Source organism: Strix uralensis, chromosome 1, assembly GCF_047716275.1.
Source record: "Strix uralensis isolate ZFMK-TIS-50842 chromosome 1, bStrUra1, whole genome shotgun sequence".
Lineage (NCBI taxonomy): Eukaryota > Metazoa > Chordata > Aves > Strigiformes > Strigidae > Strix > Strix uralensis.
The window spans coordinates 173805148-173822151 of NC_133972.1; the positions used below are offsets into that span (position 1 = coordinate 173805148).

At 46.4% G+C, this 17004-nt stretch overlaps 1 protein-coding gene across 8 annotated transcripts in view; it reads right to left on the reverse strand.

The window, feature by feature from the left end:
• Positions 1-17004, reverse strand: part of ZC3H3 (zinc finger CCCH-type containing 3) — a 202052-nt gene that overhangs the window by 96806 nt on the left and 88242 nt on the right. For all 8 annotated transcript variants that reach the window (XR_012631543.1, XM_074889093.1, XM_074889078.1 and 5 more), the window contains exon 4: positions 15813-15963. Coding sequence is in view for 7 of the 8 variants with exons in the window: in XM_074889093.1 (XP_074745194.1) it covers positions 15813-15963 (151 nt within the window). In the remaining variant the exon portion in view is untranslated. The remainder of the gene's footprint in view (positions 1-15812; positions 15964-17004) is intronic.

Consider the following 17004-nt stretch of genomic DNA (forward strand, 5'->3'; position numbering starts at 1 on the left):
TTCTTTCAGCCTTTTTAAAGTATTTTATTTTTTTTCTCACGCCAGGAAGAAACAGATGGATCCATCCTTCAGCCTGAAAGAAGACTAAATGTTTACTTAGCCTGGAAAGAATTAATCAGTTGAAAACGATGCTCGAACACTTGCCAAGTGACCTCTCTGCCCCCGCAAACCAGTTCGCTCTTTCCTGAGCCCCGAGACCTGCCCGGGCACAGCCCAGCGCAGGCAGCCCAGATGCCGGCAGCAGTTGGACTCGGCTCAGCGCAGCAGCTCGCGGCGAGGTTTAAACAAAGGTATCACAATTTTACCATCGCCGGGAGCTGATAAGAAATGATTCGGGTCATTTCTGCAGCGCGGAGCTGCCATTCAGCCATGCTGCACTTCCCCCTCCCTCTTTTTTTCCATGTTTTTTGTTTTTAAATATCAACTTTCACACCAGAATCGGCACAGGAAAACTTCTCGGATCGATCTGCTAAAAGACTGGAGAAGTTACAACCCTTCGTAGCAAAAAACATTTGGGGAAAGGGGTGGAAAAAAAAAAAAGAAGCTCTGCCGTTACTAATCTCTTAGTAGGGTAGAAATTTAGAAATTAAATACATCACTCATTCCCACAGCTGTCACTGTCAGGTGAAAAATCGGTGACTGTGTAAATACCCAGCACTGAAAAAAATAATCTCAAAATGGGATGCTGTTAGGAGGGATTATTAGCCTTAGAAAAATCACTTCCAAAGGTTTAAAACCACTTCAAAATGACTTTTAAATATGGCACGTGTGCAATTTGGAAAACTATATCCCCAAACAGATTTCATCTGGCCAGACTGCTCAGTTGCTGCTGAAGCCTGGGTTAGAAAGGGTGAATATGATCCTATAAAATATATATTTTTGCTGAAGACTGGGTTAGAAAGGGTGAACACTATCATATAATTTTTTTTTTTTTTTTTTGTTAAAGCTACAGCTGGCATCTGGGGAATTTGCATGGACAAAAGGAACAGCGGTACCTGAAACCTCGTGGTCCCATGAGATATTTTATCCTGGAGCATCTGAGCAGGAACAAATAGATGCCCTGGGGCAGAGTGAGCAGCATCGAGGGGGGTTAAAGGGGGACTGAACAAGGAGAGCATCAACCCTCCATTTTCTTCCACGTGGCATCTGCCCTGGTTGCCCAGGGTTCATCCTAGAACCTGCGTGCTAATCTATAAATAACACTATAACAACCATAATTAACATTTTCCCACTAAATCTTTCACTGTGCTTTTGTTGGGAGTAAATGATTTGGGTTGAAAGTTGGGTTTTCCACCTCCACACCACATTTCAAGATCCTCAAGGTGGACTCCAAGTAAATGCAAAGCAAGGGCAAGCCCTGATGTACCGGTCATGTACATGCCATCACGTTTAGGACATTTTGGATATAACCTAGAGAAAGGGAGCGATTGAGAAGCGATTGCAAAGACCACTGCCACCCCAAAGCATCGTTCCAAGAGCTGCTTGGGCTGAGGCTCCAGATGATGACATGTAGACCCGACTGTAAAAGCCATACAAAGCCATGACATGGGGATGACCATCTCAAATCTGGTGTCCCAGCACCTGAAGATGGGCTCCCCAATGCTGGAGACAACCCCTCCGGTTGCCTGGGCACAAACTTTCGCACCTCCCACCTGAGTTCCTGCCCCAGATGATCCAGTTCCAATCCAAAATTGCTGATCTGCAGCTGAAAACATCCAACTTTTAATCTGTATAAACCTCCTCGCTAAGGATGTTCTGCTTTTCTTTGATAGCTGCTGTACTCTGAAAGCAAGGAAAGGCGGTCACAAAAGAGGAGAAAAAAAATCCCAGCTAATGAATTACCACTCATCAGCAAATCCTCTACTAACCAACTGTGAGTGTGCTCTCTGCCTATTATAAACACTAAGTAAAACATATTAGCTTAATATGCCACAGGGTGGGAGCAGCCAGTCAGCAAGACATTGCTGCTGAGTGGTAGCTCGTCAAGAAGCAACACAATCACTCGCGAGCACGTCTGTGCTGTTATACAACATAGGCGATGCCCTACGTGTTGGTTTTAGTCCCTAAGGGATCTTTCTACTTGGCTTGCCCAGCCCTGAGAGCTAGTAACGCTCGTGTAGAACCACGACACAACTGGGAGATGGTGGGTTTGGTGTGAAAAGCCCCAAGTTCCCCATTACTCCCCACAACCTCTCAAAACAAGCGCCTCTTGCAGCCGTATTGAAATGAAGAGTCTCTTTTTCTTTTTTTAACTCGGTTATCATTTTGGTTTATCCTTTTCTATAGGATCCTTTGGTCAAATGAGCATCACGGGTGTAATACAGCTCTCTGTGTGCAGAACGATGCCACGCTTGCCAGCCTGCTCAGCTCTCTAGGAACTGGCATTTGAATAAACATTTACAGTTGACATCACTTGGCCCAGGGAACCTCCTCATCTCTCCGCCCTGCAGCAGACACAGCATGAAGGATTCGTTCTCACGGGGAGATAGAGGAAAGATGGCAGGCTGGAAACAGAAAGAGGTTGCATCAACCAGCCATTCGCAGACTCCATCATGGATCCAAAATCACAGAATCATCAAGGTTGGAAAAGACCCTGAAGATCCTCCAGTCCAACCATGAACCTCACCCTGACCGTTCCCAACTCCACCAGATCCCTCAGCGCTGGCTCAACCCGACTCTTCAACCCCTCCAGGGATGGGGACTCCCCCCCTGCCCTGGGCAGCCCATTCCAACGCCCAACAACCCCTTCTGCAAACAAATACTTCCGAAGAGCCAGTCTGACCCTGCCCTGGCGCAGCTTGAGGCCATTCCCTCTTGGCCTGCCGCTGGTTCCTTGGCTCAAGAGACTCATCCCCCCTCTCTGTACCCTCCTTTCAGGCAGTTGCAGAGGGCCAGGAGGTCTCCCCTCAGCCTCCTCTTCTCCACACTAAACCCCCCCAGTTCCCTCAGCCGCTCCCCATCACACCTGTGCTCCAGACCCTGCACCAGCTCCGTTGCCCTTCTCTGGACACACTTGACTCATTCAATGGCCTTTTTGCAGTGAGGGGCCCAAAATCTCCTTGTCCCAGGCTGGTGTCCACACTGCTGACTCACAGCAGCCATATCTCTTCTAGCAAGTAGTGTGGACCCTTTGGAGTAGATCTGTAGAGGCAAGCCGGTGCTGAAGAGCCAACACCCACATTACAAATGAAACTCATTTTAACAAAAACACATCCTTTGCTTTGCTCTTGCCTGGCCTTGATGACCCAGTGCCCACCAGCAGCTGGAAAACATCCTCAGGATAGGTTTCATCTACCAGCAGTTGAATTTGAGTCTCCAAGACTGGTATGTGAAGCCGCCCAACAACTGGAGATGTTCCACTCAGGAGACCAACTTCAAAACTTTGTCCTGATCCAGACAAAAGTCCTGCTGAGGATCCAGCTGAAGCTTGCCACGAGGGACAGTACCATGCTCTTCTACAGTGGTTTTGCACCATCACACTTTGTTTTCACAGATAAAAAAAATGAGACAGAAGGAAGACCCTCCATTTATACGTTATCCAAGCTATGGACTGGTTGGCTTCCAGCTCATTTCCACCCAACATGGGCATCTCAGGCCAAGAGGGTGCAGCAAATTCAACATCTTATGTGGCAGAAAGCCAGCACCGGGCTGGGAGTTCGCTGGGGGGATGGCTCTCATGGACGCTGGGAAAGAGCCTGGTGGTGGAAACCACCTCTTACATATCTTTAATTTCTGGGAGACATCTCTGTTTAGTTGGGTGTAAGTATTATGAAAGCAAAAATATGCCCTGATGATGCTAAACGAGAAGATATCACTTTTATTCACAACTATCTTCACCATTTACATGTCCATGTGATCTTCCTGTGGCCAAAACTCAGATTTCTGCAGTTCTTCCCCTAAATCCAGAGAGCAAGACATTTGCTGGGCTACAGATCTAAAGCCACATTTCAGCAGCCAAATAAGAAGCCAGATTACCCCAAGGTGCCTTGCACCCACAAGAAAAAAATGTTATTTTCCGTACCTCTGCAGGAAATGCAAGGCACTTCCCCCAAATATCATAAGGCACGGGCTATCAGCTGTACTCCACTAATTCAGAAAGGGAGGCAAAAATAGCAGAAATTCTCCATTTTTTCAGCCAAACTAGTCAAGCACCTCCTTTATCTGCTCACAACCAACACAGAACCAGCATGTGATGAAGCTGCAAGATCTCCCAGCAAGAAAAGATCCAGGTTTAGGGAATGGTGGGCTCCCCAAAGAAGGATGTTCCGGGGAAGCGCTGATCCAAGATCAACACAACACCCTGCCGAGTAAATAACCCATCATTGCCTCCCCAGGTTCGGATGTGACAGTTTTATTTTTAATAGAATCCATTCAAAACTCGACTACTCCATTAACCAAAATTAAAAAAAGAAAATCCCATTATTCTTAAGTATTTTCATATGCATTTAAAGCTGGTAGTTAACCTCTGAGTCCCGTTTTTATTTTGTTTTCATTAGTTCCTCCAAAGTAGAGCTCAATTACTGTGGCCGACCCTTCAAGGAGGAAACAGGAGTGCTCCCCCCAATACCAACAGCCCCACATTCATGCAAAAGCAACACAAACTACAACCTCATGGCACAAAGTTGTCCCAGCACAGGACAGGACTGGGGGGACTGGGAGGATGGGGGGGACAGTCCGGGCAGGGAGTGGGCTGGTGTAGCCCCCGGCTCCCGCTGCAAAGCTGCTCATCTTGAATCTGCTGCTCAGCATGTGGGCTGGGAAAGCATCTGGCTGTCAGCTCTGTTTTGGGGAAAAGCAGTATCGGAAAAAAAAAGAGGGGAAGAAAGGAAAAAAAAAGGGGGGAGAAAAAAAAAGGGAGAAAAAAGGGGAAAAGGGAAACAAGGGAAAAAAGAAACGAGAAAAAAAGGGAAGAAATAAAATAGAAAAGAAAGAAAGAAAAAGGAAAAGGAAAAGAGAAAAAAGATAAAAAAAGACAAGAGAAAAGGGCGAAAAGACAAGAGAAGGGGGAAAGAAAAGAGAAAAGTGGGGGAAAGAAAGGGAGGGGAATAAAAAAGGGGGGGAATAAAAGAGAAAGGGGGGAAATAAAAAAGAGGGAAAGAAAAAAGGGGGGAAATAGAAAAGGGGGGAAATAAAAGAGAAAAGGGGGAAATGAAAAAATGGGGAAAAGAGGAAAGGGTGAAAGAAAAGAGAAGGGGGAAGAAAAGGGAAAGAGGGAAGAGAAAAGGGGGAACAAGAAAAGAGAAAAAGGAAGAAAGGAAGAGAAAAATTAAGAAAGGGAAAGAGGGGGAAGGAAAGAGAGGGAAGGAGGAAATAGAAAAAAGGGGGAAAAAAAGGAAAAAACAAAAAAGCAAACAGGGAAGACTGAGTTTTATAAAGTGTCTGTCTTTCTGCAAGGGGGGAGCGCTCAGCGTATGAAAGATTAATCCCGAGCTTTGCCCAAAAGAGGCGACATTGTTTTTTAAAGCCTCTAAACTAGTCCCTAACAGAAACTGGATTATGCTAGGCCAGATGTCAGGGCTTCTCAGAAACAATACAGGGTTGTGTATCTCATACCATCCTCATTAAAAAGATTAAAAGTACTTCCTATAGAAAAAAAAAAAAAAAAAGTATTTTCAAATGGGAGCCACAGTTTCCTCCTGCCTATAATGTCTCCAATCCCAGCAGATGAATTTCACTTTAATGAGATGTCATTTTGGAGAATGGTTTAACATCCCTTCAAAAAAAATCTTAGCCCTAAACCTCGTAAAACCACGTCGAGATTATTAAAAGAAAATTTACCACACAGACAAAATAAAATAAAACAAAATAGAACCCGCCAATTCGCAGAATCCATGACACGGCCGTTTTTAAATGTGATGGAAAAGGCTTTCCAAGTTATCTGCTTAAACACAGGCTTTCTGTTTACTTCTCACTTTCATGTCAAATGAATTTGGGAAGAAAAAAATTGACAGGAACTTTAAGGACATTAGTCACATTTCGACTCCTTTTTCAGATTAACGCATCAAAAGCCGGGGAGGCGGAGGGGTATTTTATCATCTTGATAAAACAAAATTAACTCCTGGTGCCCCAACCTCTGCCCGTAGGGTTATGATGCTCACGATCCTTCGCCTACGTGAGGGGACATCTAGAAGCAATTGGCACCAGGAGCAGGGGATGCAAAATCCCACTGGAGCATCACCTGAATGAGATAAATAACTTATAAAGCTGTGCTTGAAACCCCTCCAGAACTTGGGAGATTGCAGCCTGGGCCTTGCAGGCTCCCTCCACCTTGAAGAGCAGCGTCTCAGCCACAGCTCCAGTCCAGTTTGTGCTCTCAAACGGTCTGTGGGAGGTCAGGATGGCCCCTCTTGGATCCCTTCTTCCCACTAACGCAAAGGTACTGACTGGTGGAAAAAATAAATGGACCGAGGAGAGAAGACAGTCTTTGCTGAGATCTTTAAAAAAAAATAAAAAACCCCTGTCTGCTCACAATATACAATAACTTCGATTAAAGCCTCCCCCGTCACAGCACTCAGCAATTATCAACGGTTTTCTGCATCTTCTCTGCAACTTTTGAGATGATGTCCCAGCCAGAAAAATATGGATTTCCTCCATTACAGCCCCAAACCTCGCTCTCAGCTCTCAACCCCAACCGCTGACTCCCCAGGATCAGGAATGTGCCGTGATTTAAGGTGTCTTCCTCTTGGAGGACTGCACAAACATCTCCAGAGCTTGCATCATCTCAAAGACATGTGGAGAGCAGCGTCTTCGCTCTTCCAAACTGCTTGATGACTTCTCCTGGAGGTGCGTTGAGTAAATACACGAGAGCAGCGCCTGCTTCGCAACACGGAGAAATAATCGGTGTCATTTATTTGCCTCTGACTTCTTCATCTTGAGATTTTTGAGATGGTGGTTAAGGATGGAGAGAGAGAAGGATCCTGCCGGCACTTTGCCAACCCACTTCTACCTACTTCCACCACTTGTCGCTAAACCAATGCACCTTTTGGTCTCCAGCCCATAGTGTCGCTGCTGAATTTTGTATTTTCACAGCTACATCAGGAATAAATTAAAAAACTCCTCTCCAGATCAAACTAATGGTTCATGGACTAATCTGGTTCCTACAGCCACCAACTCCAGATGCTTTCATAGAATAGGTGTGAATCCCTCAAATAGAAACATGAATGACAGTCCGGGAGATATCTCTTACAAATGGCCATATTTAACATAATTCTAAGTAGATTTTGCTCTCAAAGCCTCGTATCTTAAAATCCTGCAAACTAAACACCTTCTGGTGGTGACTTACCAAGGTGGTTCTCACATGGGATGTTTCGGCATTGTCCTTCCAATGATCGCTGGGTCTTGTTTAGAGGAATTAGGTTTTTAGAACATTTGCTGCTGTCCCCACATCCCTTTGCAGAAGAAACAGTCACCATATAGATAACTTATGGGATCACCCTCCTTATAGCCCCTAAAGCACAGCAGGCACAGCTGGGGCTGCCCTTCCCCCTGCTCTCTCCAATTCTCAGGAATAGCTAATTTTAAAAGGGCATCTTCATTTCCTCCCCAAAGTTGTTTCTTTTAAGCAGAAGAAGGACACTCTCCACCATTTGAGTCTCCTGAAATATGCCCCGTGGTGTTTCACCCTATACAGGAGTATCTTCCCCAAAGGCTGTAAATAATTCCCCAAGCCATGCTGATCGGAACTGCATGCCAGCAAAGCTGACCGAGCAGAGAGGGGTTTCCCCTAACACCGACAGGTGAGATAAGGGCACAATCATGCCCAACCAGATCCAAATAAACTCCCCGCAGGGGCCCCTCTGGCTCTGTAATTGTGCGTGTGGGCAGAGCTACTCAATGTTGGGCTGTAGGACAAGCAACACACACCAACATATCTCAAATACTTCTTAACGGTTTCCAGAGATGGCACCAAAGTTGGGTGAATCCATCTCATTCCCAGAATGGATGGTCTTCCATCCGTGGTGGAGTCCCCATCCCTGGAGGGGTTGAAGAGTTGGGTTGACCCAGCGCTGAGGGATCTGGTGGAGTTGGGAACAGTCAGTGTGAGGTTAATGGTCGGACTGCAGGATCTTCAAGGGCTTTTCCAGCCGAGATGATTCTGTGATTCCTGAGGAGTCTTAGACTACAACCAAAAAGCTCAAAAGTCATTAAATTACTGTGGTTTAACACATTACTGCCCATCAGCTTGGATTACGGTAAACGACTCGGTGCAGACTGAAACATTTGGGTTTAAGGTGCTGCGCCCCAATCTGCAACACAACGGGAGGTATGCAGAGAGGAGAGAACTTCCCCAGAAAGCCACAAGGATATGCTTTCCTCCCACAAAGAAGAGAGGACAGATTGAGTTTTCACGTTCATGCCAACCAGACAATTCAGCATTTTGCAGGACTCAGAGATAGCAATTGATGTGGGAAAGCCGTGCCGGCACACACCCACTGGGGTACACACACCTCTGGTTTGCAACTTTAGTTCAACTGTGTCTCCCTTCCCCAAGGGTTTAGGCAGAAAGTCAACTTATGTGCTGACAGCACACCAAGACTGGCACCTGCAGCTCCGCTTGCCCTGCTCAGACATGGAAAATACTCCACCACAGAGGGGGAAGGCAAGTGTCCTTCCTGACTACACGATACCATTGTCTCAAGGAGATGAAACTACTATTTCTGCACAGAAACATGTAACAGGACTCAAGACGTGTCAGTAAAATGGGATCAAGTAGCAAGGAAAGGTTTTCCCAGGAGGGGACAGCAGGGGCTGCATCACACCATGTCTGGTTTTACGTGGGGATATCCCTCGGAGTGAAATGTGCTGTTTTGCAAAATGACCATTTACAATTACTAAAAAAAAAAAAAAAAAAAAAAAATAGTTGGACTAGATGATCTTCAAGGTCTTTTCCAACCTAGATGATTCTGTGATTCTGCATGAAATTAGCTCAGCACCCCAGCGTGGGATTTGGGGGAAAAGCTGATGATGATGATGCACAAAAGAGGAGACCAAGTGTGGGGACAGCACTGGAGAGTGGTGGCCTCCATGCAAGCTCAGCAGATACCTTCACTGGTCAGCAGAAGCTAGAGAGTCAGCACTGGATGGCCCCATCGTTGCAAGTGCTCAAGGTCTGGTTGGACGGGACTTTGAGCAACCTGATGGAGTTGAAGATTTCCCTGCCCGTGGCAGGGGGGTTGGAACTAGATGCTCTTCAAAGGTCCCTTCCAACCCAAACTATTCTGTGATTCTGTGACCTGGGTGATGAGTTGGGTTGACCAGCTGGCAATGGATATCTAAAAACCATTGGTAAGAGAACAAAAAGAAATCAGAAACCAAAAACTCACCCAGCGTGAAGTAGAGGAAGGGATGAGACAGGGAGGTTGGTGTGTCCAAGCCACCCGGCACATGGCATCTCAACCTCCTGAAAACACGGTGACTGGCAGAGATGGTGGTTTCTCCTCCTCTTGGGTGTTTGCCCACATGTCCCTTTGCCCCGGAGAAGTGACACCTGCACCCACCACCACGGTTGAGCACCAGCCCATTTCACAGCCTGCATCACCCACTTCACCTTTCAGCGCAAAACCCTGGAGGCTTTGCAGGGGAATGGGTGGTGAGGACCCAAGTCAAGCCCAGAAGGCTCTCATTTACATCTTAGTCCCTTCAACGTGCTCCAGGCCAAGGAACAGAAAGAAAAGAAGAAAACAAAACTAAACCCCACAAGCGTATCCTCTGCTTACAAGTTTTTTCTACTGAGCAGGCATTTCTCTGACAAAATGTTGTATTATCTTGTTCTTTACTTATTTATAGTGCTGGAGGGGTAGGACTGTCCCTCAAGAGGAGCTGCTAAGTTTTCTGAAGGAAATATCTGAGCTTCTCCGTCAGTGCCAGACTATTATTTGCAGACAGGTTACTTTTCTTTTCAACACATGCATCAGTATTTTAGAAGAAAACTCGTCAAAGTGGGTCAGTGTTTAACCACCCATCGCGGGTCTATAAACACAATATCAGCTGCTACGCATAGGTCTCTCTGCTCCCAAAAACATGTCTTAAAGTGGTTTTGTCTCTCCATGAGAGGGTGAGCTGGGGTCTCCTGGAGATGTTGGTGCACCCTCCTGCTCTCTGTTGCTCTTGGCACAGTTCCTGGCTGAGCCCGACAGGGGCACGTCATCCCCCATATGGGGACACGGACATTTCCCACCGCTGCTGTGGGATGGATGCTCAGCGACATTTGGGTTTGTCCCATTTGCCCTGCTCTGCTTGCGAGAGGACTGGCCCTTTGGTGGAGGAGGTGGCATTGCAAGGGGGAGTAACTGCAGTGGCCAGGGGCATCCTCCTGCTGTTATCCTCATCCGCTCCTTCCAGCCAAGGTGTGTTGGGGTGGAGGATCCAAGCCACAATGGCAGACACTCTCCCTATTTTTCTAGTTGTTTCCACAGCACCCTCAACCCCAGAAGAGCTTCTGCTGCCTCTGGGCAAGATCTCTGAAACCTGGCCATCCTGATTTACCAGTGGCCACATCTGCTGACACCACGTGAACCACGGAAAGAGGCTGGAAGCAGGAGCAGCATCGCCGCCGTGGCTCAGCGCGCGGCTTCATCCATCGCAACTCCTCCACAGCGACTCGCTCAGCCCTCCCTGGCGGCGAGAGGCTGCGTGGGGAGAGGGCATCCCCCCGCGATTTCTAAGCGATGGCCAACCGCAATGTCAATAGGAGCAAATGAAATTTAAGGCAAGCAAATCACAGCCCGTCTGAGCTGCGCTCCTGCAAAGCAGCGAGAGATAAGGGGGAGGAGTGAAAAGGAGAATCAATAAATCTTAACCTCATTCACAATGATCTGGAGCTCTTATTAAGTAAATTAATTTAAGTTAATTTAACTCGATCATGACTCCCGATCACAGTGATTTAGTGAGGGGGAAATTGCATTAGGAAAGGCCACACTCGCTAGATAGAAGAACGGAAGAAAATTAGATCCACTTAGCAATGTGAATTAATATGGAAATAGCAGGTGTAAATTTAACCTTATCAAGAGAGTGAAAATTATCTTCATAAATTTGGAGAAATAGCCCCCAAGTTGCTTATAAATCTATTTAAAACAAAAATATTACAAAAAGTGTAGTAAAATTAATTTAAAATATACTCCCATCTATCGCCTCTAAGAAAAGTCAGCAGCAGGGCGAAGTTTAATGCAACCCAGCAATAAGGGGAGAACACAACTCATCATCGAGGGATTAGCACCGGGTACCTCCGGACCCAAAGCAACTCTCCCCATCACTCATTTCCCAAAGACATGTCCCTCTTCATCTCAACCTGCTGATTTGGGGGAGTTTCTCAGCACCAAGGCCAACTTCTCAGGTGCCCCAACAAAGTTTCTTGCTGCAAACTGCAGCGCAGACACCCAAAAAGAGATGGGGGGGAATGTCAGAAACATCTTTAACAACAGCAAGTTCATAAGACAGACAAGAACATGGCTCCTGCCTAAAGTTTATTACGGCAGCGTATTATATCTGAAAAGATCAGTGGCCACGCAAAACCCTTGCACATCATTTTTGGACCCCCCAAAACCTCAGTTTCATAGTAGGAACCTCCCCTTAGCATCAGCTAGAAATCAATTTGGGAGCAGCACTGGCTGCAGCACCACCAGCCTTTTAACATCACACTTCTGGCTTAAGGTGAAAAGGATATTAAAAATAAATAGGTGACCGTTCAACTGGTCAACTGAAAGATAAAAATGAGGAGGTGACTAACGCAGGAGGTGCTGCAGGCATGAACAGCAGGTCCCACCACCACCGAAGCTGCCCGTTGTTTTGGCAAAAGCAAAGCAAAGCAGCAAGAAAGCAGCTCCCCGCTTGTTGCTTCTTATAGGTCCAAGAGGATGTTATGAACGACGGAGCAAAAAAAAAAAAACCATAAAAACTTTAGGAGAAGCATTTGCCATGTGCTTCCTCCAGACAGTCCAGATGATTGATCACACACAACGAAGGTAATAGGGAGACTGAGTAAGAGATTTATTGCTTCTTTAAAATATAATTGTTTTAATTTGCTGATGGCATTTTATCAAGATTTGTCTGAAACAGCTGTAAGACCTAAACTACATTATTTAATGAAGTCAGAGATTAATACGGATAAAATTATTCTACAAGTGGAAGCTCTCAGCCAATCGTGGCAGCACGAACAGGTCACTCCCCCACAAATTCACTGCTCAGTTGAGCAAGACCCACCACCCAGCAGCCAGAGATTCCTGCTCTAACCCTGCCTGAAGCTCCTGCCCTCCTCAGCTCTCACAGGTCCTCCATCCATCAACCATCCAGATCTGCAGTAACAAGCTGCGAGGGAAGAACCTGAGCCAAATAGTCAGAGCACGAGATGTTCTTCTATTTAACTACAGCTAGATTTCAGAGAATCATCAAAGGGTTTGGGTTAGAAGGGACCTTTAAAGATCCCAGAATCATCCAGGTTGGAAAAGCCCTTGAAGCTCCTCCAGCCCAACCATGAACCTCACCCTGACCGTTCCCAACTCCACCAGATCCCTCAGCGCTGGCTCAACCCGACTCTTCAACCCCTCCAGGGATGGGGACTCCCCCCCTGCCCTGGGCAGCCCATTCCAACGCCCAACAACCCCTTCTGCAAAGAAATCCTTCCTAAGAGCCAGTCTGACCCTGCCCTGGCGCAGCTTGAGGCCATTCCCTCTTGGCCTGCCGCTGGTTCCTTGGCTCAAGAGACTCATCCCCCCTCTCTGCACCCTCCTTTCAGGCAATTGTAGAGGGCCATGAGGTCTCCCCTCAGACTCCTCTTCTCCAGACTAAACCCCCCCCAGTTCCCTCAGCCGCTCCTCATAAAGATCATCCAGTCCAACCCACCTGCAACAAGCAGGGACATCTTCAACTAGACCAGGTTGCTCAGAGTTCTGTCCAACCTAACGGTGAATGATTCCAGGGATGGGGCATCTACAACCTCTCTGGGCAACCACGTTAGTAATTTATTACAGCATCAGATTAAACACATACATCTGCACTTCATCAAGGGGCAGCAGATTACATTTGATACGGCTACAAGAAGCCTCTTTCCCTCTCCCTTACCACTGATGCCTGGAAGAGTTTCGTGAGTCAGGCTCGTACATCAACACGATAATAGTTTTGGTCAGCGTCGTGTCACAGTACAACACGATGAGTCTCACTATAAAGAGCATCAAGTGGTAAAAACATCATCATGTTTCACTGACTGGGGAAGCAATTGCAGAACCAAATCCACCAACAGAGAGCAGGTAGAAGACGCAAATTCCCCTCCCAGGAATAAAACTGGGATGATTATGGAGCAGGCGAGTCTTGCCTGGCTCCCATTTTCTCTTTCAAGATCCCAGTTGAGGCGCATTAATGGTGGAGAGACACTAAAGCAGCAGTTTTGCTCAGATTCCTCACAGAACATTTTAAAAAAAAACCTTTAGAAACAAAAATCAATCTTTTCTCCGATAAACAGGCAGGATTTGCAGCGAAGGCAGCGACGGAGGGAGAAGGATGGTTTGAACAGGACTGCCTGTACCAGGAACAGAAAGCAGCAGCTTCTTCCACCTAAATAAAAGGAGGAAGATTTGCTCAAAACGGCTGGTTCAGGACCAAAAAAGCAGCAAACTGAGGTGAGGATGGGAAAGGGCAAGACGCACCTCAACGCAGATGTAAATGTACTCATAAGGGGCAATTTGAGTTGCACAGCAGTGACAGTAGCCACAGGAGTGACCACAATCAGATCCAGCACTACACAATACTACAGGAGGAAACAGGAGATTAAAAACCATGAGAAACAAATCTTCATTTGCACGCAAAATACCAGGCGCCGTAATTACCAGCAGCAAATTAGGAACCTCTAAGAAGCAATACAATTTCAGGTTTTACTGTAACATACTTGTACGCTCACAATGCAAAAGCCACACTTTGAAAAATTAATAATAATATTTTTTAAAAGCTGCTTTTGGGGCCAAAGAAGAAACACAATAATTATTTATTTGATGGTTTGGCTTTCCATCATAGCCTGAGAGCAGTGAGCAAGCAAGAACTCTCACTGGCAGGTAAGATGCATGCACATGCTGCCTTGGTTCAACAAAAATACAGGATGAGGGAGAAAGAAAAAGAATATGTGGCTTATTTGTGGCAAGGGAAAGGCAAGAAGCTGGCTCCAAAGACGTGCAAATGGATGTGGCACCTACAAGTGGAGCAGTAATTGCACCGGAGGAGGCAAACCAACAGCTTTTGGGGGACAGTAAAAGGACACGTGGGGATCTCAGGACTGGATAAAAGGGCACGAGGTGCAGGTGGGAAAATAGCGAAGGCAAAAGTAGAAGGTCAAGAAAAAGGAGGAGGTGGCACAGGTTAAGATTGACCAGAAAAAATTTGGGTGGAAATCAGCCCAAAAGGATCCCACAGTTTCCATATGAGAAGCAGCACTTTGAAACTGCGGCCGGAATAGTACGTGAGACAAGCAGTTTCTCAACTAAGAGCTTGAAAAAACAAGACAAAATAATAGACCCAATTTTATATTTTAAAAAATAGTTTGAAAATAAACAGCTTTTTTTTAAATTTGTTTACTTAGTACTTTGCCTCATCACCCTGAAGTCTTCCAAAACCAACGCCCCCACCAGATACCAATATTTGTGAAACTCAAACCCAAATTCACATAGTACAGGGAAAAATCAGGTGAAGTTAGGCTTTAAAAACAATCCCTGCAATCTTTCTCTCTCCACAGCACCCACCATAAAAGCCAACAACTCTTGGGGCATTGCTGGGGGAAATAACTTTTGGAAGAAACCACCTGGAGCAGGGTGTTGATGCCGACCCGTGTCGCTGCTCCGCTGACGGTGGGGAACAGCCCACGGCATCCCCCCAGCTCCTTGGGTTTGCTACACTAGAATGAATAATAAAATTAACAAGCCCAGAGCAGAGCAGGCTCTCTCTGCCCAAAATATTGCCTGTAACAGCGGCCAACCAGCACTTCAGGGGGAGGAAGTCATTCTCAACCTAAGAATAGCCAGAATCTGGGTTATAACCAAACCCATCATTTCTAATAGCACTTTTTTAGAGCATCAATTACCATAACGACCTTTCTGCTTATATCCAAGTTCCAGGCTTTGTCTTGGCCTCTGAGATGTTCCCTGGTAACATCTCCACCAGCTAACAGGGCTGCAGCTCGCTCGTAGCTGAAACAGGGACGTCAGCACAGTTCATTTAGGAAGACCCAGACCCAAGGGTATGGCACCATCCTTTGGTGACATCCTTCTTCAGGCGGGTGCTGACACGCCAAATTATTTGCTACAGGGCCAGGCTGATGTTCCATCCACCCAGATAACCCAGGAAGAAGCAAGTTTGTGCCTGCACCTACCTCCTGGTGTAGGTTTGGGGTGTCTGAGCTCCTCCGAGACACCAACATGCACAATAAAGTTGTAAAGCAGAGGGAAGGTCTGGCCTCATTAACAGGCTTGACCATGCCTAATTAACAGGCCACGTCCATCTCTAAAACAAGTCCTGAGTTTACTTACGTCTGATGTAGACCTGTGTGTGTTTATTCATCTTCCTTACAGCTTATTTAACTGCTTCATGGAAACAATTAATTCAAACAGGGAATAAATACGAAGCCACAGACTGTGGTAAGCTGTTGGCCGCCGACTCGGGCTAACGTGATTACTAATACGATTTTACACTTTAAGTCAATAAACTCTGCGTAGAAGAAGCCAAACAAATAGAGAAATTAAACGACGAACATGCAACGGTAATAACACGGAGCCAACGTGGGAGGTCCCTCAGCTCCCCCATCCCAACCAGCTGCATTCGAGGGATGGAAGAATTACCTGGATGTTATGGGGCGCCTCGTCTTCCAGTTGGGAATGGGGCTGCTGAAGGATGATAAGGCTGGAGACACCACGTTTTTCTTCACTATCCTGTAGCGTGTCTTTATCACCTTGTTGGCTGGGGGGCTCCTTATGAAGTGCAAGTTGGCTCCTATGAGAAAGGAAATGGAAAAAAAAGACTTGAAATTCAGGTGCGCGTGGGACAGAAGGGACCTCACCAACATAGGTCCTATATCCAACTCTGCATAAGGGGCACCCTGGGGTGTGTCAGGCACGGGACCACCGTGGTTGATGGTAACAGAAAGGCTCTGATGGGCTTGGGGGTGTTTGGCTTCACCAGTCCGGCAGCAAAACTCTACCAGGTGAATCACACATTCCCCAACAATACCTTGATCCCCAACATCTACACTGCAAACAGACTGATGTGTTCAATCATTCCCATTTTCATCATATTTTGCAGGATGATCTACACGCTGGTTTATTCTGCTGAATGTTTCATGCAATTAACAGTTATATGTTTGATTCTGGTTTTCCTCCACTTGATAGCTAGCAATTTTTTTTGCAGCTTTAAGGAATGCATCTAATTGCCCGACTTTTATAACATACAGCTATAACTGCCCAGATAATTAAAGCTGACACTACATGCTGAGACTAAGTCTTCTGGTTTTATAACTGATTTAAAGGGCCGGCTGTTTTTCTTGGAGATACTCTAATTAAAATTATTGCAAGGTTGAGAGGGGAAAAGCAGAATCATTATTTCCCCTGAAAATGTTGTACCCGTCCCCATGGGTGTCTCTGCGAGAGAACGGAGAAGGGCACTTCCCAGGTAAACTGGTAATCTCAGGATGCTGGATCGGTGTCGAAAAAAGAAAAACAGGGAAATGTGTTTCAGAACTGATCTCACTCCCTGGAGCGGAGGGTGCAGCTCCCCCATCTCGCTCCAGCAGTTGGAACAGTGATCTGTGGCTTTACAGTTTAGTACAGAGTATTTTCCTTCTTGTGCATTCCCAAGCAAGCCGGCATCTCTTGTTGGGTTCAGGAGGGATTCGGCAGCCCGCGGCATGAATTTCCACTCCCAAACTCAGCCAAGAGAGTTACAACTTCTGACGGGGGTGGGAGGAGAAAAGCAGACTCTGCCACGACAGATAAATCACCAGAATTCTTCATAATAAAGATGACAATCGCAACGCTC